Source organism: Eucyclogobius newberryi, unplaced genomic scaffold, assembly GCF_026437365.1.
Source record: "Eucyclogobius newberryi isolate DKJ021-1_F unplaced genomic scaffold, fEucNew1.0.hap1 SCAF_12, whole genome shotgun sequence".
NCBI lineage: Eukaryota > Metazoa > Chordata > Actinopteri > Gobiiformes > Gobiidae > Eucyclogobius > Eucyclogobius newberryi.
In genome coordinates this window covers 5,458,549-5,484,967 of record NW_027315746.1, presented here as the reverse complement: position 1 = coordinate 5,484,967, position 26,419 = coordinate 5,458,549, and the positions used below count along the sequence as shown (strand labels likewise).

General features: G+C 39.4%; 1 protein-coding gene across 1 annotated transcript in view; it reads right to left on the bottom strand.

The window, feature by feature from the left end:
• Positions 1–26,419, bottom strand: part of LOC140355778 (uncharacterized) — a 27,614-nt gene extending 1,195 nt beyond the window's left edge. The window contains exons 1-36 of the mRNA XM_072440430.1: positions 26,361–26,419; positions 25,742–25,792; positions 24,755–24,844; positions 23,703–23,753; positions 23,556–23,624; positions 22,702–22,758; positions 21,258–21,311; positions 20,740–20,808; positions 20,237–20,305; positions 19,627–19,686; positions 19,433–19,504; positions 19,118–19,174; positions 18,890–18,943; positions 18,730–18,795; positions 18,597–18,659; positions 17,453–17,509; positions 17,304–17,372; positions 17,168–17,221; positions 16,185–16,253; positions 15,816–15,878; positions 15,338–15,406; positions 14,654–14,719; positions 14,523–14,588; positions 14,373–14,444; positions 13,914–13,979; positions 12,551–12,589; positions 10,499–10,558; positions 9,720–9,791; positions 9,567–9,620; positions 9,067–9,129; positions 4,329–4,397; positions 4,209–4,248; positions 2,686–2,734; positions 2,371–2,576; positions 1,099–1,307; positions 1–854 (exon numbers count right to left, since the gene is read on the bottom strand). The exon at positions 1–854 is cut by the window's left edge and continues 1,195 nt beyond it. Coding sequence (XP_072296531.1) covers positions 1–854; positions 1,099–1,307; positions 2,371–2,576; positions 2,686–2,734; positions 4,209–4,248; positions 4,329–4,397; positions 9,067–9,129; positions 9,567–9,620; positions 9,720–9,791; positions 10,499–10,558; positions 12,551–12,589; positions 13,914–13,979; positions 14,373–14,444; positions 14,523–14,588; positions 14,654–14,719; positions 15,338–15,406; positions 15,816–15,878; positions 16,185–16,253; positions 17,168–17,221; positions 17,304–17,372; positions 17,453–17,509; positions 18,597–18,659; positions 18,730–18,795; positions 18,890–18,943; positions 19,118–19,174; positions 19,433–19,504; positions 19,627–19,686; positions 20,237–20,305; positions 20,740–20,808; positions 21,258–21,311; positions 22,702–22,758; positions 23,556–23,624; positions 23,703–23,753; positions 24,755–24,844; positions 25,742–25,774 — 3,230 coding nt within the window. The 5' untranslated portion in view covers positions 25,775–25,792; positions 26,361–26,419. The remainder of the gene's footprint in view (positions 855–1,098; positions 1,308–2,370; positions 2,577–2,685; positions 2,735–4,208; positions 4,249–4,328; positions 4,398–9,066; positions 9,130–9,566; positions 9,621–9,719; positions 9,792–10,498; positions 10,559–12,550; positions 12,590–13,913; positions 13,980–14,372; positions 14,445–14,522; positions 14,589–14,653; positions 14,720–15,337; positions 15,407–15,815; positions 15,879–16,184; positions 16,254–17,167; positions 17,222–17,303; positions 17,373–17,452; positions 17,510–18,596; positions 18,660–18,729; positions 18,796–18,889; positions 18,944–19,117; positions 19,175–19,432; positions 19,505–19,626; positions 19,687–20,236; positions 20,306–20,739; positions 20,809–21,257; positions 21,312–22,701; positions 22,759–23,555; positions 23,625–23,702; positions 23,754–24,754; positions 24,845–25,741; positions 25,793–26,360) is intronic.

Here is a 26,419-nt window from a genome sequence, read left to right as displayed (position 1 = left end):
TTGTCGGCTGTAATTTTGTTTTCCGTGTCTTTGTCCTTCTTCGTGACCTTCAAAATCGGATCTTTGAAGAAATCCTTTATGGATTCTTTGACGCTGTAAACGCCTTCGGATTTCTCCTCCTCTAATTTCTTTGTTTCTTTCTCGCTTTTTATCTTCTTCACATCGACTTTCTTGAGCTCCTTCTCTTCATCTTCTGCGCCCTCCGTCTCCTCCAGCAGCTTCTCTTTTGCCGCTTTGGCCTCTTCCTCCTTCATCTTTCTCTCCTCCTCCTCTTTCTTCTTCCTTCCCTCTTCCTCCTCTCGCTTCTTTTTCTCCTCCTCGACCTTCTTGTCCAGCTTCTCCTCCAGAAGGTCCAGCTCCTGGTCGAGCTCGGCCAGTTTCGCCGGGTCCGACTCCAGCTCGTCCTCCACCTCGACCTCCACCTCCTGGATCTCCTCGTACGCCTCCACCTCGATGCCGTCCATCGTCTTCTGCAGCTGCGTCTTCACCTTGTTCAGCTCCAGAAGCCCGTCTTGGAGATCTTTGCAGACCTCGCGGATCTTGGTGGCGAACTTGGTCTTGGCGCCCTTGCGAAGCTCGTGCGAGTCCTTGGCGAGGAAGAAGACGTCCAGGGCGAGGAACAGGGCGGACATGACCCCCGTGGTGACGCTGATGGCCTGGACGGCTTTGGCGGCGCCCCCTGCTGCCCCGAGCACCTGTACCGTGCTGATGAGCTTGTCCGTGTTGATCATGAGGGCTTTGCCGGCGCGCCCGCCCTCCTTCACCACGTGCTTGATGTTGTGGTTCATGGCCTTTTTGGCGGCGCTCTCAGAGAACTTCTCAAAGTCCCACTCCTGCAGCGCGTCGATACCTTCCTGTAGAACACAAGAAACGTTTGTTGGAAAAAATGGAAAAAAATAAGTATTTAGGTCGATTTTTTGGACTATATATTGAACTAAAAAAATCATTATTTTGCTTTGAAAATTGTAGGCCTAAACATGTGTCTGAATCCTTGTCTTCTACTCAAGGACACTTTGCTCTGTAGGTGTAAACATGTGTCTGAATCCTTGTCTTCTACTCAAGGACACTTTGCTCTGTAGGCGTAAACATGTGTCTGACCTGAACGAACTCCAGACACTCCCGTATGTCCTTGATCTCCTCCTGGTAGCCCTGGATCATCTTCTCCATGTTCTTGCGGTCCATGTTGGAGTGGACGGTGTCGGTGATGTTCGCCGTCGCCGAGGTGATGCTTCCGGCCGTCGCCACGCCGATCCCCACCGCCGTCACGATGATGGAGGCGCCGAAGGTGAACGGGGCCAGGATCAGACCTTCCGGAAGGACACAAGGGGCAAAAGCGCCGTTACCCACTGTCCCCGAATGTCCACTACATTTGACCCTTGACCCCGAATGTCCTCTACATTTGATCCTGTAATGCTTGACCCGGTACTGTAGCTGTAGTCATGGACGGTACAAGACCTACTTCATAAATGAGACCCCGCTGCATAAATGAGACCCCTGCTACATAAATGAGACCCCGCTTCATAAATGAGACCCCCTGCTTCGTAAATGAGATCCCGCTTCATAAATGAGACCCCGCTTCATAAATGAGACCCCGCTTCGTAAATGAGACCCCGCTTCATAAATGAGACCCCCTGCTTCGTAAATGAGACCCCCTGCTTCGTAAATGAGACCCCGCTTCATAAATGAGACCCCGCTTCATAAATGAGACCCTGCTTCATAAATGAGACCCCGCTTCATAAATGAGACCCCCTGCTTCGTAAATGAGACCCCGCTTCATAAATGAGACCCCGCTTCATAAATGAGACCCCCTGCTTCGTAAATGAGACCCCCTGCTTCGTAAATGAGACCCCCTGCTTCATAAATGAGACCCCCTGCTTCATAAATGAGACCCCCTGCTTCGTAAATGAGACCCCCTGCTTCGTAAATGAGACCCCCTGCTTCATAAATGAGACCCCCTGCTTCGTAAATGAGACCCCCTGCTTCGTAAATGAGACCCCTGCTTCGTAAATGAGACCCCCTGCTTCATAAATGAGATCCCCTGCTTCGTAAATGAGACCCCCTGCTTCATAAATGAGATCCCCTGCTTCGTAAATGAGACCCTGCTTCATAAATGAGACCCCCTGCTTCATAAATGAGACCCCTGCTTCGTAAATGAGACCCCTGCTTCGTAAATGAGACCCCCTGCTTCATAAATGAGATCCCCTGCTTCGTAAATGAGACCCTGCTTCGTATACGAGACCCCTACTTCATAAATGAGACCCCTGGAGCTCTCATGATCCTTTCAGGCTCCAGGTGTAACCCCAGCGGCTCTGAGGCTCAGACCTCCACCCCAAACTCCACCCCAAACTCCGCCCAAACCTTCTTCTTTACCTGTGATGGTGGCGATGCTCCCGCAGACACTGGCCACGCCCCCTCCCACCGCCACCGACACCGTCTTCTTGTGGAACTGGTCCGCGGCGTCGGCTAAAGCTAACAGCTCCAGGATCTTGTGCTGCAGCGACGCCCCCCGCTGGTTAAAGAGATGAACGAACAGCCGCGCCGCCATGAACACTCGATCGGCCGCCTCCTCCATCACTCTGAGGAGACACGCCCAGATTGAAGAAGCGGCGGGAATCCACCAAATGAACCGATTATTTACGATCAGTGGTCAAACGTCCAGTTCACACATATTTCAATACAACTTACGCTTGCTCATTTTCCTCTTGAGTGGAGACTTCATTCCACTCGGCCCAACCTGAGGATCACGTGAACATTTCAATTTATGCATCTAGAACTGCAAGTAACATCAGTTTGACATCTGTTACTATGACGATACTGTTTCTGATCGATTGACTTGTTGTTTTGATCGTGAAAGCCCTAAATTTGAGCGAGATGAAGCTAAAGAGATGTCGCTAAAGAGATGTCGCTAAAGAGATGTCGCTAAAGAGATGTCGCTAAAGAGATGAAGCTAAAGAGATGAAGCTAAAGAGATGAAGCTAAAGAGATGTCGCTAAAGAGATGTCGCTAAAGAGATGTCGCTAAAGAGATGAAGCTAAAGAGATGAAGCTAAAGAGATGAAGCTAAAGAGATGTCGCTAAAGAGATGAAGCTAAAGAGATGAAGCTAAAGAGATGAAGCTAAAGAGATGTCGCTAAAGAGATGAAGCTAAAGAGATGTCGCTAAAGAGATGAAGCTAAAGAAATGAAGCTAAAGAGATGAAGCTAAAGAGATGAAGCTAAAGAGATGTCGCTAAAGAGATGAAGCTAAAGAGATGAAGCTAAAGAGATGAAGCTAAAGAAATGAAGCTAAAGAGATGAAGCTAAAGAGATGTCGCTAAAGAGATGTCGCTAAAGAGATGTCGCTAAAGAGATGTCGCTAAAGAGATGAAGCTAAAGAGATGAAGCTAAAGAGATGAAGCTAAAGAGATGTCGCTAAAGAGATGTCGCTAAAGAGATGTCGCTAAAGAGATGAAGCTAAAGAGATGAAGCTAAAGAGATGAAGCTAAAGAGATGTCGCTAAAGAGATGAAGCTAAAGAGATGAAGCTAAAGAGATGAAGCTAAAGAAATGAAGCTAAAGAGATGTCGCTAAAGAGATGAAGCTAAAGAGATGAAGCTAAAGAGATGTCGCTAAAGAGATGAAGCTAAAGAAATGAAGCTAAAGAGATGAAGCTAAAGAGATGTCGCTAAAGAGATGAAGCTAAAGAGATGAAGCTAAAGAGATGAAGCTAAAGAAATGAAGCTAAAGAGATGAAGCTAAAGAGATGTCGCTAAAGAGATGAAGCTAAAGAGATGTCGCTAAAGAGATGAAGCTAAAGAAATGAAGCTAAAGAGATGAAGCTAAAGAGATGAAGCTAAAGAGATGTCGCTAAAGAGATGAAGCTAAAGAGATGAAGCTAAAGAGATGAAGCTAAAGAGATGAAGCTAAAGAAATGTCGCTAAAGAGATGTCGCTAAAGAGATGAAGCTAAAGAGATGAAGCTAAAGAGATGTCGCTAAAGAGATGAAGCTAAAGAGATGAAGCTAAAGAGATGAAGCTAAAGAGATGAAGCTAAAGAGATGAAGCTAAAGAGATGTCGCTAGAGAACATTTTAATGAATAAACAGTTTCTCAATTTAAAAAAAAAACAGTTTTTTGTGTTCATTTTGACAATTATTTTAACAACTTATTAGCCTTACATCTATTATAGCCGCTCAAAAGCTAAGTCGTATTATAGTATTGTTGTTACTCTTACCAACGACACCTTTCCACCAGTCCATCAGTTCATCGTCCTCCTGCAAGACAAGAATAAAAACATCTTAATCGTTTCCGTTCATTTCCGTAATAACATCCCGATTGGTTGACGTCGCCGCACCTCTTGCATTGGGTTTTCCTCCGTGGGATACGCCGCCATCTCCACCTGCTCCACCTCCACGCCCGCCTCCTGACGAGTCGTTAAAGGTCAAAACGAAGAGCGTTAAGTTAAAGCGCCTGTGACAGTTTGGACCACTCACTGAGCTACAATGGAGCTAACATCATCTATTTCAAACTGTGCTAAAACATTATACACATGTTATCCCAGAATAGCTCATGTTTTAGTTTTATTGTTGTACTTCCTGTTTGTAATTGATGACATCACACTAGTAAATTAGATTGCTACCACCAAAATGTATCTAATGTCACTTATTTATTCTTTATTTTTTAAAACAAAATTTGACAAATAAAAATGTAAGAGAGCACCTTTATTTTGTTAAATTATTGTTTAGGGGTCAAAAATAAATTTGGCATAAACTTTAGATGGAATGAGATTTTTCACATGTTTTTTTCTCCACAAATAGCTCCTCGGCAATTTTAAAACTATCATTTATATTTAGAAAATCATAAAATAAAAAGTAAAATATTAAAATACATTTAGTTCTAGGATAAACAAGTTTAGCCGGCTTCTTCAGCTGAACACATGGCTGTCCAAAGAGTGTCCCCCGAGAGGACTACACTATATTGAGAACTTCTATCTATTTTGGAAACGAGAGGACCTGTTTAAGAGAAATGGCCCCCACCTATGCAGAGGTGGAGTGAGGGTGCTGACAGAGAACCTGCTCCACGCTCTGAGGCATTGGACTGGGCCTGGACAGGGTCCTGAGCAGATAGTTAGAGAAGAGAGGAATGAGAGAAGAATTCCTGCTCCATCAGCCAAAGACCGAGCCAATGTTTCAACATCAAAAGCACCACAACCTCAGCCTCCACCAAAGGATTCATCAGCAGCTGCTCCACCACCACCAGCAAAGGATTCAGCTCCAGCTGCTCCACATTCACCTCCACCGCCTCCAGCAAAGGAACAATCTTCAAAGGCCTTGGACCCATCTGTGACAAGCCCAACAACATCCCTGTCATCGCCCCTGCCTTCACACCAGCCCTGGGTTCCCCCTGCAACATCTACTCCCACTAAAGATTCATCATTCTCCTTCTCATCTCCACTCTCACCCATGGGCCTTCCCAGCCATTTTGAAAGTCTGATCAAATCAGGCATTAAGATGGCTCCACTCACGCCCAATATAGCAAGGGCTATGCCGACTACACCAACAAAAGCCCCACCACCCATCCCCCCTCGCCTCTCACCTGGTCCCAAACTCTCCTTGGCTACAAAAGCCCCACCACCCATCCAACCTCGCCTTTTACCTGGTATCTCCCATAGCTAGGATGCACTGGGTCTCAGCGTTGCCGGGACTTATTGTCACATTAAAAATCAAACCAACCCGGGGCCCTATGTAAAAAGAGCCCCCCCTAGTGCTATTTCTGTAGTCACATCATCACACAGATGGAAAAACAAAATGCGAGTCAGGCCCAATCTGAGAAATGTGATTCATATTCCCTGTGAAAAGATAAAGCCCAGTCTCACTGAAACTAGTCTGAAACTTGCTGTGCTAAATGTCAGATCCTTATGTAACAAATCTCTCTTAATTAATAATTTTATTTCTTCTTATAATCTTGATTTTATGTTTTTAACTGAAACATGGCTTGACAAAAACACAGGAAATGTAGTTCTGATAGAATCTGCTCCACCCAACTTTAAGTTTGAATCTGAAACACGAGAAAACAAAAAAGGGGGTGGAGTCTGTGCTGTCTTTAGAGATGAAATAATTACCCGCAGGTTGTCTTTTGGGGTGTTTTCATCATTTGAGTATGTATCCTTTAAAATGGAGCTAAAACGGTCTCCATCCATTCTCTTCATTGTTTTATACAAGCCTCCCCAGCACTGCCAAAGTTTTATTGATGATTTTACTGAGATGCTTTCAGTCATATGCACAGACTTTGATGGTTTGGTCATTACAGGTGATTTCAACGTGCATGTTGATAATATTTGTGACAGAAACGCTAAAGAGCTTGATGCTGTCCTTGAAACCTTCAGTCTTACTCAGCATGTGAGAGGCCCCACCCACAGCAAAGGACACACTCTAGATCTCATAATTACAAAGGGGGTAAATATTTCAAATGTTAATGTGATCGATGTTGCTCTGTCTGATCATTTCTGTGTCTTCTTTGACCTGTCTGTTTCTCCCCAACCTCCGGTTGGTCCTGCAGTTGTTCAGAGGAGACACATAAGTGATGGCACAGGTGCACTGTTTATGGAAATGATAAACTTTGAAAATGTCTCATGTTCTAATGTAAATGATTTGTTGAACTCTGTTACATCTAGTGTTTTGAATGTTCTGGACACCATCGCCCCTATAAGGGCTAAAATGGTTAAAAATAAGCAGAAGGCGCCGTGGAGAAATGATGATTCGGTCAGGGCACAGAAAAGGGAGTGCCGCAGGGCCGAACGGAAATGGCGCAAGTCAAAGCTCCAGGTTCAAAAAGAGATTTACAAAGAAAAGCTGAACATGTACAACCTAATCTTATGTAGAACTAGGGAAAGATATTTTTCTGAAATAATTGGAAGCTGCAGTAACAACTCGCGTGTCCTGTTTGCCACAGTAAACAGATTAACAAACCCTCCAGCTCAGCTGCCGTTAGAACTCATTTCCACATCCAAGTGTAATGAGTTTGCATTATTCTTTAATGACAAAGTTCAGGGCATTAAAAATGCTATAAATCCCACAATGCAAAAAATTACCCTAAAACCACAAAGACACTTAGAGCTAACTCACTTTGCACCAGTAACTGACAAAACTGTCCATGAGATCATCACCAGTCTGAGTTCATCTACATGCTGCCTTGATGTGTTACCCACCAGATTTCTAAAGTCTGTGCTGAACAGTTTGTTAGCACCATTCACTCACATAATTAACATGTCGCTTCAATCTGGAACATTCCCAATGTCTTTGAAAACTGCGGTCATAAAGCCTCTCCTAAAGAAGAGCAGTCTTGATGCCGCAGTACTGAGTCATTACCGGCCCATCTCTAATCTGCCATTTTTGGGCAAAGTCCTTGAAAAGGTTGTTTACCAACAGCTCACAGATTTCCTCTTAATAAACAACTCATTTGATGTTTTTCAGTCAGGTTTTAGACCTCATCACAGCACTGAGACTGCTCTTGTCAAGGTGACAAATGACATCCGCCTGAACACTGACACGGGCAAAGCCTCAGTCTTAATTCTGTTAGATCTGAGTGCTGCTTTTGACACTGTCGATCATGGGATCCTCTTACAGAGACTAGAGGACTGGGTGGGCATCACTGGCACTGCCCTAAACTGGTTAAGGTCCTATCTGGAAGACAGGAAGTACTTTGTTGAAATTGGTAGCTGTGTCTCAGACCACATGACCCTGACCTGTGGAGTGCCCCAAGGGTCAGTCCTGGGTCCCCTTCTGTTCAACCTCTACATGCTGCCGTTGGGTCAGTTGATACGCAGTGAAAATGTGTCCTATCACAATTATGCAGACGACACTCAGATCTATGTTTCACTATCGGCAGGTGACTATGGACCAGTAGATTCACTCTGTCACTGCATCCAACAGATCAGTTTGTGGATGCAAAACAACTTTCTCCAGCTGAACTCAGACAAGACTGAAATAATCGTTTTTGGCCCACAGAAACAAAGAGAAAGTGTTAGCGGTCACCTCCAGAGTCTCGCTCTAAAACCTACAAACCAAGTTAGAAATCTGGGGGTAATAATGGACTCAGACTTGAACTTTAATAGCCACGTCAAATCAATAACATCAGCAGCTTTTTACCATCTAAAAAACATTGCCAAAATCAAAAATATAGTGTCAAAACCAGATTTAGAGAGACTTATCCATGCGTTTGTCTCCAGTAGATTAGACTACTGTAACGGCCTGCTCACTGGCCTCTCCAAACGAGCTGTAAAACAGCTGCAGTACATCCAGAACGCTGCTGCTCGGGTCCTGACTAGAACCAGGAAGTATGATCACATTAGTCCTGTTCTCAGGTCTCTGCACTGGCTCCCTGTGGCTCAGAGAATAGACTTTAAAGCAGCTCTGCTTGTGTTCAAGTCTCTCCATGGCCTAGCACCAAAGTACATCTTGGATATGTTAGTGCCATATGAACCATCTCGGACTCTGAGGACCTCAGGGACCGGCCTCTTGCTGGTGCCCAGAGTCAGGACAAAACATTGGGAATCTGCGTTTCAGTTTTATGCAGCTAAAATCTGGAACAGTCTTCCTGAAGATGTGAGACAGGCTTCTACTCTGACAATGTTCAAATCTAAGCTAAAAACAGTTTTGTTTAGCTGCGCATATGACTGAAAGGATTTTTTCTTTGCACTCTTCTCTTTTGTTTGTGATTTTATTAGTTTAGAAAATCAGTTGGATTGATAATTTTTAATTTAGTTAATTTTATTGTATTTCTGTTTCTGTAATTTCTTTGTGATTTGAATGCATTTTTCCTGCTGTGAAGCACTTTGAATTGCCTTGTGTATGAAATGTGCTCTACAAATAAACTTGCCTTGCCTTGCCTTGCCTTTTTGGACTATATATTGAACAAAAATATATAAATAAATAAATAGCAAAAAATGAAGTACTTTACATTTAGGTCTTTTTTTTAACTATATAAATATTGAACAGAAAAATAAAATAAAATACTCAACATTTATTTTTGGACTAAATATTGAAAAAAAAAAAATCATAAAAACACGTCATACGCACTTTAAATGTACAAACCTGCTCCGTGTTCAGCTCCTGCATTTCCACCGTTTCCCCGATGACGGGCAATTTATCTGCCCCCTTTTAGCAAATGAAATTATATCATATTATTATTACTAATTTAACGTTTACATTAGGGCTGCAACTAACGGTTATTTTAGTTGTCGACTGGTCAAACGGTTATTTATATCATCATTTGAGACTTTTTAAACACATAATTGATCAAATAAAGGTTGAAAAATATCAACTGAAGAGAATATTTACAAATAAAGTGAAAAATTGCAGAAAATTTGAAATACTTTATTGTTTTTTTTGGCATTTAGATTTAATAACGCCACTGTCTTTGTCATAAAAGGTCTTTCCGTGTGTGTTTTAGAGTCTGTTTAATCCAAAGAACGATTACGACAATCAAAATACGACTAAGATCATTTTTCATAGTTGAATAATTAGCCAATTAATTGTTGCAGCCCTAATTTAAAATGTATTTAATTTGACCAAAAAAATCAATACATTTTTACCTGCGAGAGTTTTGGTAATTTGGGGAGAGTCTTTTTAATTCTGAACGACACGACCTGAGAAAAAAAAGACATAAATAAGAACATTTGAGAAAAGTTTTGAATAGATACAAAATACATAAAATATGTATATATATTTGTAATGGAAAATCTCACTCGTTTTTTAGTCTTTATCGTCTTCCTGCGTTTTATTCCCAGGCCCGATGCCGGTGGCTCGTCTTCACCGTTCTGCAGATTAAAAAGCATCAAAATTATTGTAATCATTTCAAAACATATAATTTTCCACATTATTTGACTAACGATTTGATCAAATACAGAAAAAACAAACAAAACAAACGCTATGTATTGTTTGGATCTACTGTATTTTTCTCATTGTCTTTCCTTCTTCTTTTTATATTTTTATGTGTTTTTTATTTTCATTTCTATGACTTAAAATGACAATAGCAAAAAACTTCTTTCAACATCGAATTCCTCAATATATTTTTTTTCTCAAAACTTAACTCTAAACTGTAAATAAATTAGAATTGGATAATTGCCTGTAATATTTATATTAATCAAGTAACATTATTATAGTAGGAAAATGTGAATATTGTGTATGTCGTATGTTATAAAAACTATTTGAAACAAACAATAAATAAACAAAACAAATAAACACACTGCAAAAGTGCAGCCCAAACAATAAGGGAAAGGGTCAAGTGCAGGGCTGAAAAAGAAAGAAAGAAGTTCAAAAACTGTTTTAGAATTATTATTATTATTTTATTTAAGAAAAGACAAAAAAAAGACAACAACAAAAAGGACCAAAAAATTGAAAAAAAAATATAAATAAGAAAAAGACGGAATATATATATATATATATATATATATATTAGGGGGGAAAAAGGAAAAAAAAATCAGTTTTCGTTTTAGAATAAAAAACATGTATTATAGTTAATCACCTGAGGTTCAACAATCTTGGGCGTCTTCTTAAACAAACCAGCAAAGCCTGACTTCTTCTCCTGTGAACATACGTGTGATTTAACACGTGATCATGAAGTGTGAACATACGTGTGATTTAACACGTGATAATGAAGTGTGAACATACGTGTGATTTAACACGTGATCATGAAGTGTGAACATACGTGTGATTTAACACGTGATAATGAAGTGTGAACATACGTGTCATTAAACACGTGATCATGAAGTGTGAACATACGTGTGATTTAACACGTGATCATGAAGTGTGAACATACGTGTCATTAAACACATGATCATGAAGTGTGAACATACGTGTGATTTAACACATGATCATGAAGTGTGAACATACGTGTCATTAAACACGTGATCATGAAGTGTGAACATATGTGTCATTAAACACGTGATCATGAAGTGTGAACATACGTGTCATTAAACACGTGATCATGAAGCGTGAACATACGTGTCATTAAACACGTGATCATGAAGTGTGAACATGTGTGATTTAACACGTGATCATGAAGTGTGAACATACGTGTCATTAAACATGTGATCATGAAGTGTGAACATACGTGTCATTAAACACGTGATAATGAAGTGTGAACATACGTGTCATTAAACACGTGATCATGAAGTGTGAACATACGTGTGATTTAACACGTGATCATGAAGTGTGAACATACGTGTCATTAAACACATGATCATGAAGTGTGAACATACGTGTGATTTAACACATGATCATGAAGTGTGAACATACGTGTCATTAAACACGTGATCATGAAGTGTGAACATATGTGTCATTAAACACGTGATCATGAAGTGTGAACATACGTGTCATTAAACACGTGATCATGAAGTGTGAACATGTGTGATTTAACACGTGATCATGAAGTGTGAACATACGTGTCATTAAACATGTGATCATGAAGTGTGAACATACGTGTCATTAAACACGTGATAATGAAGTGTGAACATACGTGTCATTAAACACGTGATCATGAAGTGTGAACATGTGTGATTTAACACGTGATCATGAAGTGTGAACATACGTGTCATTAAACACGTGATCATGAAGTGTGAACATACGTGTCATTAAACACATGATCATGAAGTGTGAACATACGTGTGATTTAACACATGATCATGAAGTGTGAACATACGTGTCATTAAACACGTGATCATGAAGTGTGAACATATGTGTCATTAAACACGTGATCATGAAGTGTGAACATACGTGTCATTAAACACGTGATCATGAAGCGTGAACATACGTGTCATTAAACACGTGATCATGAAGTGTGAACATGTGTGATTTAACACGTGATCATGAAGTGTGAACATACGTGTCATTAAACATGTGATCATGAAGTGTGAACATACGTGTCATTAAACACGTGATAATGAAGTGTGAACATACGTGTCATTAAACACGTGATCATGAAGTGTGAACATGTGTGATTTAACACGTGATCATGAAGTGTGAACATACGTGTCATTAAACACGTGATCATGAAGTGTGAACATACGTGTCATTAAACACGTGATAATGAAGTGTGAACATACGTGTCATTAAACACGTGATCATGAAGTGTGAACATGTGTGATTTAACACGTGATCATGAAGTGTGAACATACGTGTCATTAAACACGTGATCATGAAGTGTGAACATACGTGTCATTAAACACATGATCATGAAGTGTGAACATACGTGTGATTTAACACATGATCATGAAGTGTGAACATACGTGTCATTAAACACGTGATCATGAAGTGTGAACATATGTGTCATTAAACACGTGATCATGAAGTGTGAACATACGTGTCATTAAACACGTGATCATGAAGCGTGAACATACGTGTCATTAAACACGTGATAATGAAGTGTGAACATGTGTGATTTAACACGTGATCATGAAGTGTGAACATACGTGTCATTAAACACGTGATCATGAAGTGTGAACATACGTGTCATTCACATGACACGTACGTGTTAATGAACTTTAAGGTGTATTTCTGAACGAGCGACCGGACTCACCTTCGTCAACAGATCCTCGTTACTCGCCGACAGATTCTCCTAAACAGGAAACGATGTACATTTAAAATACATTTACATCTGCAAATCAAAACATACTTCAGACGTGTGTATTTACAAATCCAAATGTACTTAAACTGTATTATATATGTGTTACATTTGCGTCGTATGTTAGATCTGCTGTAGAGATGACGTAGTACATATTCGAATCCAGGCACGTAGCAGAGGACCGCTACTTATATATGTAATGTCATTTCATGTCATCTTTATTAAGGATACAAGTGCAGACAGATGTTACAGCGAGTAAAAAAATAGAAAAAACTAAAATCTTTCTAGGGGCCAGATTAAAACATACCAAGGGCCACATCTTGCCTCTGGGGCCACAAATGCCCAGGTCTGGCCTAAGGCCGCGGTTATTTTATTGGCCGTGGCTGCAGAGCCGCGGCGCGGTCAAATGGCCCAGCAGTTTCAGGAACTGCGGCACTGCCATATAGCCTCATGGCTAACCCTAACCCTAACCCTGACCCTAACCCTGACCCTGACCCTAACCCTGACCCTGACAATAACCCTGACCCTAACCTTAACCCTAACCCTAACCTTAACCTTAACCCTAACCCTAACCCTAACCTTAACCCGGCGCGGTCTAAAACGCGGTCAAATAGCGGCGCAGTTTCAGGCGCCGCGGCGCGCGGCCGGCTCAAAATAACATGGCAGTTTCGGCCGCGCGCCGCAGCTCTGTAGACCCTCCCTATTTTATTACTTAGTTTACGGATCCACCGCACTTAGATTATTGATGTATGCAATATAAATAGAATTTATTATATATTTTTTTTAAATAAAGTACCGCCGACAACGCAAAATAGCATTAAATGAAATATAAAAAGCGGTATTAAGTCAAAAGATGAGAGCGCGCCCGTTTCCCTGTCTGCTGTGCACCTTTATATCGCAAATACACATTTTAAACCCATTTATCACATTTTCTCCAGCGCGTTTTGCCGTGACTAAAGGTGCACACAGAAGCGTCAGTTCTACCAATGTAAAACATGCTAAATCTACTGTTACACGCTCCTACGCTCCTGCGCGCCGCGTAACCCTCTACCCCCCCCCTCTCTCCTCCAGTGGTGCGTTTTAGGCAAACCCGGAAGAAAAAATCTTTTGAAATTGAAATTAGATTTATATTTCGTCCGGCTGTTCAATATATTAAAATATATTATAATATATATTAATAATATATTAAATATGATATATAATAATTATTATTATTTTAAATATTACTTGGCATGTTTGGCGGGCCGGATTATAAAGACAAACGGGCCGTATGTGGCCTGCGGGCCATAGTTTGCCCAGGTCTGTGTAAGAGTCTCACCTCCAACATCATGTCTGGAATACTGTCACAGCTTCCGAACTCGTACTGAGCGTCACTCAGAGGATCCTGAAACATCAGCAACAACACGGTCAAGTACAAAAACTACAAAAATAAAAGCCTTTAGTTTGGAAAAATGAACATCTGTATCTCTGCTGTTTCCCATGGCACTAACTGAGTTTTAATGCCTTCTACTGGCAGCAGAGGGAATTACACAGGTTAATAATGAACAACAGATCGAGAGAAAACGCCACAGATCGAGGAGATTCAGAATGGAGAGTTTTTGACGCTCGTATTGAGAGGATTCATTAAACTAGCGTGACTGAAGCTAAATGCTGCTCCAGGTGTATTTTTTGACGAGGGAACAATGTTATAAGAGGGTTAAAAGCTCAAAAAGAAGTAAATTTAGCCTAATACGTGTCCTTTACATTGAATATAATTGGTTTCTTCTGGAGTCGTTACCTCGTCGGTGGCAGATAGCGGAGCTGGTTTGACCGGCTTTTTAAACATCCCTGCGAATCCTCCGGCCTTTTCCTGACAAAACGTACAAAGCGACAAAGTTACGCCGACGACGAAAGACAAACAGGTAAATGTTTGAACCGGGAATCGAACCTTCGCTTTGGCGTTTCCCGACACGTTCTCACAACTCGCGGACAAACTTTTATCTTCAAGAGAATCCTAAAAACCACAGAAACATTAGATCTGAAGCACGTTTTCACCTCGTTAGTGTTTGTTTCACTTGCCTCGTCTGCAGACTTTGCCTCAGCGTTTTTATTGGGCTTTTTGAACATTCCAGTGAAGATGTTGTCCTAAAAACAACAAATTACAGTATTTTTCATAGTTTGGCCGGGGTGCGACTTATACTTATATTTATACTTATACTCTGGAGAGACTTATATGTGATATTATTTGTTATTTTCACACTTGCAACTGGTGCGACTTATACTCCAGTGCGACTTATAGTCCAGAAAATACGGTAAGGTAAGTTTCTACTGTACATTTAACTGGGATTGTCACTACTACAACATTAAATTTGAACTTTTAATACTTCTTATCACACGTAAACTTGAAGGATTGTGTTTTGTTTCATTTGCACAGGTTTTAAGTTTTTTATGTGGAAATGACATTATAAGATAGTGAAAAACAAAAAAAAAATGTAAATTAAAAAAAAATCTCTGTATTTCCTGTGTTTTTTTAAGAACTTTGCAATTATTTTTCCACAAACTCTTGTTTTCTGATACGTCACTACTACAACATTACATTTAACTTGAAGGATTGTGTTTTGTTTCATTTGCACATGTTTTAAGTAAGTTTTTGATGTGGAAATAACATTATAAGATGGTTTAAAACTCAAAAAAATGTGTAAAGAATGTAAAAAAATCTGTATTTCTTGTGTTTTTTCCCCATGAACTGGTTTGTTTTCTTACCTCGCTGTCAAAAAGGTTGTCGATGCTCAAAGATCGTTTGAACATTCCAGCTAATCCTCCTTTTTTCTCCTGAAGAGGCAAAATCATGAAGAAATATCCAATAAAACGTGATATTATAACAACTAGAGACGTCAAGATTGTTCCGTTAATTTATCGTCAGGATTATTCAAGTCGCTTAAGAACACGACATAATAATCGCAGCCATTTTAGAAGCGGAAGTAAATTTTAGAAGAGCGATTTTGTTTGTTTGGCTGTTTTTGTCAAACTAACTTAATTTTGTCGTTTGGGAAGTTTGATTTTGTAAAGATGGTGACAAACTTGAAGATAAGTGACAAAGTGAGACAATGGGAATGAAAAAAAAAGAAAATAAACTTAAATCATATTGTTTTTTTCTCACAATAATCTCATCTAAATCATTTAAATGTAATAACTTGACAACAAAGATTCTCTGTCAGAAACGTAATGTAAATGTTCTTACTTTGGGAGGAACGGAGATAAATATATTGTCACTGCTTCCGGAAAGATCCTCACTGTTTTCATCCTGTTTTTAGTCAAAAGTTAAATTAAATCGTATTTATTTAAAAAAACATTTAAAAACAGCCGGAGCTCAACAAAGCATTAGACATAACACAGTTTACATGTGTGAAGGGAATGGAATGAAATGAATGAAATGAATGAAATGAATGAAATGAATGAAAAAAAATAAAATTAAAATTGAAATGAATAAATACAAATAGAATAAATAAATAAAGTTGAAAGTTAAAATACGGTTGTAAATGTGTTTAAACCCAGCTCATCGATACAAAATGTGTTTTTAAAAGTGTTCAAAACCACCACAAAGCATCACCTTCTCTGCTGTGGCGCCCTCTGCTGGTTTCTGAGGCTTCTTAAAAAGGTTGGTGAATTTATTTTTCTCCTAAAAATCGATAAAAAGACAGAAAATAAATAACTAGTTTTGATTTTGAACAGCAAGTAGTAGAAAATGAATGAATTAATCTATGAGTAAATTCAGCTATTTTACTTTTGTATATCTTCATTATTTGACATGTATTTTCATCGTATTTCAAGATAAATTAAATACTCACGAAATTCTTAAGTATTTTGAACAATGGCAAAAAAAACAACAACAAAAAAACTAACAAATAAATACTAATAATAATCATCAAATAAATACTACTAATAACAAAATAAATAACAAATACTAATAATAATAAAATAAATAAAAAAATACTATTAATAATCATCAAATAAATAATAGTAATAATAATCAAATAAATAATAATCATCAAATAAATAATAGTAATAATAATCAAATAAATAATAATCAGCAAATAAATAATAAACACCAAGAATAATCAAATAAATAAATACTATTAATTTTCAAAGACGTATTACAAGCAAAATAAAGACAAACATGAAATTAAACAACTGTACGATCAAATAAATAAATAATAATGAGATAAAAACAGGATTATACTGCTAAAAATTACATAATATAAACGCAATACAGTAAGGAATGTATAGTAATGCATAGTAAATGTAAGTAAATTGAGTTTGAAGTGGATTTAATGCACATTTCTTCACATTTACTGCTGAAGTGTAAAGAGCACAGTAAAGAGGTCACAATTATTAAGTTCATCCATAATTATTAAGTCACAATATAATGCTAAGAACTAAAAATAATAATAATCGTGACTTGAATTTAAAGCTTTTCCTCCAAACGAACCGATGCTTTCGAGCGTTTATCGTCGTGAGGTTTGGAAACGCGATACTTTCTTTTGGATTAGACTTTGAGAATAGTCGTTTTGAATCCCGTGAACTGTCACTCACTCTGGTGGTTCCGGTCTGATCGCCAGACTCCGCCTCCTCCTCGTCTTCTCGCTCCTGAACAGACGAAACACGTGTCAATGAAACAAACGATACGACGATTCATGGAGTTTTCAGAATGTGTAACAGGAATATTCACGGGTGAAGCTGCTCTTTCTTTTGGCGGCTTTGGGGTCTTTTTGAGAAGCCCACCGAACATCCCTTTGTCCTAAACAACACACGGAACACGTCATACTCATATAAATATAATCGTGTTGTAATATAATGGTCTCGGGGTTTGATCCTGACCTGTTTGTTCTCACACAGGTTTTCGTTGCTCGCTGAAAGTTCATCACCAGACGCTTCCTTTAAAGACCAAAACAGAATATTCTTGGTGTAAAGGCAAGAAAATAAGTTCTTTTTTTCGACTAGTAAACGATTATTTCTATCAGGGTTGCGCTCTAAATATCGATATCGTTTTAAAACAACATAAATTAGTGATAAATAGCAGTGTTCAACAGTTATAAACGTGTAACTGCTGCAGAAAAAGGTGAATTATTCCTAAAACGATTGTATTTTCCAATGTATTTAGTTTTTCTACATAATAAAGACAATTAACATAGGTTTGAAAAGTAAATCTGTCTATCAGACAAGACCACGCTCCTTTATGCAAATTAACAACAGACACTTATTAAAAGTGCAGGGCGACACATTATGTTTGTGTCTGGTATTTAGCTTTAAACTAAAACATATGGTTATTTTGCACATTGTTCATCGTAAACGGCAAAAACTATTTCATAATTAACATTTCTCAGGTCAAATAATTCCTGTTTTTACACATTTAAAGACATTTTGAACCAAATAAAGGTTGAAATATGTCGACTGAAGGATTTTAAATGGAGAAAATGATCAAATAAAATGCGTTATTGATGAAACTCTTTAATGATTTAGTATTTTTTGACAGTTTAATGTAATAACGGCAAAAACTATTGAATAATCAAAACTTCTTAAGTCAAATAATTCCTGTTTTTACAAATTTAAAGACATTTTGAACCAAATAAAGGTTGAAATTTGTCAACGGAATAATTTTAAATGGAGAAAATTAACAAATCAAGTGTGTTATTGATGAAGATCTTAAATTATTTAGTATCTTTTGAAAGTTTGATGTAATAATCTGACCCTTGTTGTTATAAACGCTATTTTTATTTGTGTTTTAGTCCGTTTAGTCCCGATGATGCTTATGATGATCAAAATACAACTACGTTTTTGCTGTTTTTGTTGTTTAATCATAATTTGTCGCAGCTTTAACGCTAATCTTGTTTAATCGTGTTGTATTATTATGATTTCTCACACGCAGCGCGGTCAAACCCACTCTCTTTATTCTTTGTATACATTTATGTTGAAGTTCTGCACTGTAACTGTTCTTTTGTGCATTTAGATTAGTTTAACTGACCTTTTCCTCCGGCTCGTCCAGCGCTTTTTGCCTCTTGAAAATGTTGCTGAAAATGTTCTTCTCCTAAAAAAGACCAAACAAATGTAAAACTACCACAATTATACAGTGATAAAGTAAATTTGGCTGAATCTACTTTGTTTGCGCCGCGCTCGCTCAGATCGTCAGCGCTGCCTCGGAGTTCTTTCTTCTCTTCTCCCTCCTAAAATAAAATAAATATATTGTTCAGTTCAAACTACAATGTGCCGTTATAACACATTTTGACAGTTTATTTGCTTTTCTTTGCGTTCTCGTACCGAAGGATCAGCTTTTGGGGTCTTTTTGAGCAAACCGCTGAAAACTCCCTTTTCCTACAATAAAAAAACAGAATATAAGCTGTTTTGGAATCATTTTGAGATTTAATTACAGAACTAGATGAGTCAAAAATCTAACAAATCCGCCCCACAAAAATCTTTAAAAAATCTTTAAAAAAATCTTTAAAAAAAAAAAATTCTAAAAAAATCTTTAAAAATCTAAAATCTAACCTTCTTTTTCTCGGACAGATTCTCGCTGCTGCCAGAAAGCTCTTTGTCCAAGTTCTCCTACAAAACAAACAAGAAGAATATTTACATTCTCAGTGTCTCTTTGTATGAATTATGATTATATGAGTAAAATAAATTTAAAAATATAGAATTACCGCAAACATTTTGGAAGGAACAATACACAAAATTAAAAAAATTTATATATATCGTCAGAAAATTGTAAACATTTGCATGACGCAGTAAAAAGGAAAGAGAAATCAGAATAATTTGATTAAGTGTGTCACATAATACAGGTATAAATAGTGGATATTGTCATACCTCGTCAGTTAAAACCTCGTCTGTGGTTTTAGGGGCTTTTTTAAAGATTCCACCAAATATTCCTCCTTTTTCCTAAAACACACATTACAAACCAATGAATAATAATAATAATAATAATAATATTATTAATAATAATAATAATAATAATAATAATAACTAACGGGTGTATTATTTTGTTGGTGTAAAACTCTCACCTTCCCCTCAGAGGTTTCACTGCCGCTCGTTGAAACGCCGTCGTCTAGCGGCTGTTTTTCCTGGAGAAAAATCGTTTAAAGTCCACGTGAATATTCTCCTTTTTTTTCAAATTATGACTTAGTTTAGTGAGAAAAAAACTTCTGGTAAATTTTTATCATAGTTTTACTTTCATTAAGCTGCAGTTTGTGAAGATAGTTTGAAATTAAGAGTTTAAAATGACAGGAAGTGGAGCAGAATCCCTCTGTGATGTCATCAGTGTGCGACACAGAGACAGTTTAAACCATGGTTGGACTAAATAAAGTTTTTTTTATGGTGTTATTGTGACAGATCAGAACTGTTGTGTCATTGATGTGGAGTTTGGCTCTTGTTTACAGTCTGGTTGCTATGGTAACAGCTGTGGAATCACCTCATGTCATATTTGTGCTCACGTCCAACCAGGAAGTACAACTATACACTTTACAAAAATGGTCAAACTGGGGACAAATGGTCAAAATGTGAAGTAAAATCTGAAATATAATGTTACATATGTTTTGGTGAAATGTGGAGTTCAATGTGTCGTATAAATTTTAATAATTCTGGGTGAAAAGAGCGATGGATGATTAGTCTCACTTCCTCAGTGTCGGCGTCCAGAAACGTTTTAGATTTTTTAAACATTCCAGTGAAGGCGTTTCCTTTCTCCTGAAAACAAAAAACACACAAATAGCTTAAAATTTGTATTATATTGACTTAAATATAATGAAACTAAAGTAGGAAAAAGTAGGCAATTGATGAAAGTGCAGATAATATTGTGAACGTTGTTTTGAAAATTTTAACATTTTTAATATGGAGTTTATTGTTTGAAAAGAAAAAATCTTTTGTTGCAAATTTTCAAATTGCAAACTTTCAAATAAGTGATTTTTCTGCACTTTTGTGATTCATTTAACAGACATTTGACATTTTTCTGATATTTAAACCTGAACTAATACATTTAATGACATATTTTAACACATTTCAGCTGGACTGACATAAAATTGTTTGAATATTGTTATCGGGAAACGTAAAAATAATAATAAAAAAAATGTCTCTCTTTTGAATGGTGAAAAGTACTGAAAATGGTGTAAAACTGCCCTCACCTTGGTTTTGCTCCCTTCAGACAAGCTGTCGTTGCTCGTAGAGATGGATTTCTTTTCAGAGAGATCGACCTGAACATGAAAAAATGAGAAGAATTTAAAAGTAAAAGTCGATCCTCAGTGATCGTCGTGGCTGCGAATTCAAAAAACAACTTCAACAAAAAACGGTTTATAAATGGTAATGGCAGCTAACGTCTATTTTTGTTTTGAAGGCAAGACATTTTTTATTTACTTTTTGTCTGTTTGCGCTCTCAATATACTGAATATAAACTTTCATCTGGAACATTGCCCAGTCTGTGTCTAAAGATGGTTATTTATTCAATTCTTTCCAAATTTGTACTTTTTCACGTTTTGTGTTGGTATCGAATTCCATGCCTAATTTATTCACATTTAAATGATAAGAAATTAGGCAAATTGTCAAATGTTACGCAATTTTTCAGACAAATCTCATTCACGCAACTAATGGTAAGAAATATTTAAAGTGTCACATTGTAGATATTTAGGACTGGAGTGGTCAGTACCTCAGCTGTTTTGGGAGTTTTCTTGAGCAGTCCACTGAACAGACCTCCTTTCTCCTGAACAGAAGAGACCAGAGACGAGTGAAGGGTCGTCATGGTGATTGAGGAAAAAAAGAGACAGAGAGTTTTGAAAGTTTGTTGTTGAAGATGAACCAGGACGAATGTACTTCAGGACGACTGTACTTCAGGACAACTGTATTTGAAATCAACTGTACTTCAGGAAGACTGTACTTCAGGATGATTGTACTTCAGGATGACTGTACTTCAGATCGACTGTACTTCAGGAACAACTGTACTTCAGGTCGACTGTACTTCAGGTCGACTGTACTTCAGGTCGACTGTACTTCAGGTCGACTGTACTTTGACTGTACTTCAGGTTGACTGTACCTCAGGACGACTGTACTTCAGGGCGACTGTACTTCAGGGACGACTGTACTTTAGGGACAACTGTACTTTAGGGACAACTGTACTTCAGGACGACTGTACTTCAGGACGACTGTACTTCAGGACGACTGTACTTCGACTGTACTTCAGGTCGACTGTACTTCAGGTCGACTGTACTTCAGGGCGACTGTGCTTCAGGACGACTGTGCTTCAGGACGACTGTGCTTCAGGGCGACTGTACTACAGGACGACTATACTTCAGGACGACTGTACTTTGACTGTACTTCAGGTCGACTGTACTTCAGGTCGACTGCACTTCAGGACGACTGTACTTCGACTGTACTTCAGGACGACTGTACTTCGACTGTACTTCAGGACGACTGTACTTCAGGAACAACTGTACTTCAGGACGACTGTACTTAAGAACGACTGTACTTAAGAACGACTGTACTTAAGAATGACTGTACTTCAGGGTCGACTGTACTTCAGGACGACTGTACTTCAGGACGACTGTACTTCAGGACAACTGTATTTGAAATCAACTGTACTTCAGGAAGACTGTACTTCAGGATGACTGTACTTCAGATCGACTGTACTTCAGGAACAACTGTACTTCAGGAACAACTGTACTTCAGGAACAACTGTACTTCAGGTCGACTGTACTTCAGGTCGACTGTACTTCAGGACGACTGTACTTCAGTACGACTGTACTTCAGGACGACTGTACTTCACAATGACTGTACTTTGACTGTACTTCAGGTTGACTGTACCTCAGGACGACTGTACTTCAGGGCGACTGTACTTCAGGTCGACTGTACTTCAGGTCGACTGTACTTCAGGTCGACTGTACTTCAGGACGACTGTACTTCAGGACGACTGTACTTCAGGACGACTGTACTTCGACTGTACTTCAGGACGACTGTACTTCAGGTCGACTGTACTTCAGGTCGACTGTACTTCAGGTTGACTGTACTTCAGGTTGACTGTACTTCAGGACGACTGAACTTCAGGACGACTGTATAAAAATGGTGCTTTTAACCGTTAAAAACCTCTTGAATCTGACCTTATTTTCGGAGAGACTGTCGGTGCTGGCCGAGAGTTCACGGTTCAAACTTTCGTCCTGAACAAGAAACACAAGAAAAGTTCATTATTTTGAGCCTGAAGAAGAACGACAGAAGTACTCTGTTAGATTTACTTTAGGAACCTTTAATTACATTATTCAAACTACATTTTTAGTATTTATTATTTCATTTTGAAGTTACTCAGGTAAAAGTGTTGGTTTCTCTTCTCTCTGTGACTAAATCTAAAGGGACAAATATGAAATGATCCGAGTGTTTCTTGCTTCTTGTTTCTTCGACAAACAAAAAGTAGGAAAACTAAATAATGTCTGATCATTTGAATATACCAGATTTTTTGGCTTCATTGATTCAATGTTTTGTTCTTCCAATTACATAAACTTCAGATAACAAAGCACACGTTTCCCCTCATACTTTGTACTTCCACTTAGAGTAATATTATTTTGAAGATTCACTAAAAACTCCCTTTTCCAGTCAAAATTGAGCACAAAATAGTAAAAATTACATGTATTTTGTTTACTTTATATGATTTTTTCTTACTTTGGATTTATAATTATCATTATTGTTTTCTTCACTGGTCAAAGCTTCATTCTGGAAAACTAACAGGATTTTGAGGCTTTTTATTCCATTTTATTGCCTTTTATATTTAAAGTTTAAGCTGATCTTATGTTATTGTTATGTATTTGTTTTACTTGTGTGATTTGTTTCAATGGTGCATGTTTTCTATTCATATATGATAAATATATACAAAGTTTAAGTACATCTTAAAAGGTAAAGTGGAAGTTTATTTGCAAAACTTCACTTTAAACCATCTATAGTTAATAAACAGACGTGAACAAACCTCTTCGTTCTGAGCTTCTGTCGTTTTGGGAGACTTTTTGAACAAACCGCTGAAAATTCCTCCTTTTTCCTGAAGCAAAGTCCAGAGTTACCATGGAAACAGACGCTGACAAACATGTCACGTTTAATGGAAGAGAAAGTATTAAACCTTATTTTCAGAAAGACTGTCGGAGCTGGAGGAGAGCTCTTTCCTCTGGTCCTGAAGGAGAGAGAGGAAGTGAGAACATGGCCTCCTGCTGGTGCCAGAGTCAGGACTAAACATGGACCGGCCTCCTGCTGGTGCCAGAGTCAGGACTAAACATGGACCGGCCTCCTGCTGGTACCAGAGTCAGGACTAAACATGGACCGGCCTCCTGCTGGTGCCAGAGTCAGGACTAAACATGGACTGGCCTCCTGCTGGTGCCAGAGTCAGGACTAAACATGGACCGGCCTCCTGCTGGTGCCCAGAGTCAGGACTAAACATGGACCGGCCTCCTGCTGGTGCCAGAGTCAGGACTAAACATGGACCGGCCTCCTGCTGGTGCCAGAGTCAGGACTAAACATGGACCGGCCTCCTGCTGGTGCCAGAGTCAGGACTAAACATGGACCGGCCTCCTGCTGGTGCCAGAGTCAGGACTAAACATGGACCGGCCTCCTGCTGGTGCCCAGAGTCAGGACTAAACATGGACCGGCCTCCTGCTGGTGCCAGAGTCAGGACTAAACATGGACCGGCCTCCTGCTGGTGCCAGAGTCAGGACTAAACATGGACCGGCCTCCTGCTGGTGCCAGAGTCAGGACTAAACATGGACCGGCCTCCTGCTGGTGCCCAGAGTCAGGACTAAACATGGACCGGCCTCCTGCTGGTGCCAGAGTCAGGACTAAACATGGACCGGCCTCCTGCTGGTGCCCAGAGTCAGGACTAAACATGGACCGGCCTCCTGCTGGTGCCAGAGTCAGGACTAAACATGGACCGGCCTCCTGCTGGTGCCAGAGTCAGGACTAAACATGGACCGGCCTCCTGCTGGTGCCAGAGTCAGGACTAAACATGGACCGGCCTCCTGCTGGTGCCAGAGTCAGGATTAAACATGGACCGGCCTCCTGCTGGTGCCCAGAGTCAAGACTAAACATGGACCGGCCTCCTGCTGGTGCCAGAGTCAGGACTTGTGTATAAACTGTTCTCTACAAATAAAACTATTATTATTTCTTTCTTTCGTTTCTCACCAGTTTTGGTTCTGCATCTTTGTGTTTTTCAGACTTTTCTTCTGTCCACGCTTCGATGGAGCTCGAGTTTGGACTCGGGTCTCTGCTCCCCTGGAACCACCACAACAACAACAACAACAACGACAAGAACACGTTTAGCACTAATGAGCAGCGACATCATGCACTCTCTAGACTACACTCTCTAGACTACACTCTCTAGACTACACTCTCTAGACTACACTCTCTAGACTACACTCTCTCTAGACTACACTCTTTAGACTACACTCTTTAGACTACACTCTTTAGACTACACTCTTTAGACTACACTCTTTAGACTACACTCTCTAGACTACACTCTCTAGACTACACTCTCTAGACTACACTCTCTAGACTACACTCTCTCTAGACTACACTCTTTAGACTACACTCTTTAGACTACACTCTTTAGACTACACTCTTTAGACTACACTCTTTAGACTACACTCTCTAGACTACACTCTCTAGACTACACTCTCTAGACTACACTCTCTAGACTACACTCTCTCTAGACTACACTCTCTAGACTACACTCTTTAGACTACACTCTTTAGACTACACTCTTTAGACTACACTCTTTAGACTACACTCTTTAGACTACACTCTTTAGACTACACTCTCTAGACTACACTCTCTAGACTACACTCTCTAGACTACACTCTCTAGACTACCCTCTCTAGACTACACTCTCTAGACTACACTCTCTAGACTACACTCTCTAGACTACACTCTCTAGACTACACTCTCTAGACTACACTCTCTAGACTACACTCTCTAGACTTCACTCTCTAGACTTCACTCTCTAGACTACACTCTCTAGACTACACTCTCTAGACTACACTCTCTAGACTTCACTCTCTAGACTTCACTCTCTAGACTTCACTCATGTCTCAAACAGAAACACAGGCGCTTCAACTGAAAACATGACATAATCAAACTCGTGACATAATAAGCACTCACATTCCGCGGAGCCTTCGGCGTGGATTTGAACTGCAGACTCTTCATAACCCCCGTCAGCCCGCTCTGCACACACACACACAACACACACACATAACACACACACACAACACACACATATAACACACACACACAACACACACACACACACACACACACAAGACACACACACACACACAAAGACACACACATAACACACACACACACACACAACACACACAACACACACACACATAACACACACACACATAACACACACACACACAACACACACAACACACACACATAACACACACACACACACACACACAACACACACACACACACAAGACACACACACACACACACAAGACACACACATAACACACACACACACACACACACAACACACACAACACACACACATAACACACACACACATAACACACACACACACAACACACACAACACACACACATAACACACACACACACACACACACACACAACACACACACACACACACACATAACACACACACACACACACACACATAACACACACACACATAACACACACACACATAACACACGAGACAAACCGGTTTAGGAGCTGGCGGCGGCGCAAACATGTGAACATTTAAATGACACACGAACCGGTTTGGAGCCTGGAGCCTGTCTGGTCAGGTCTGTCCCCTCCTCCTCCTCTGCACCCT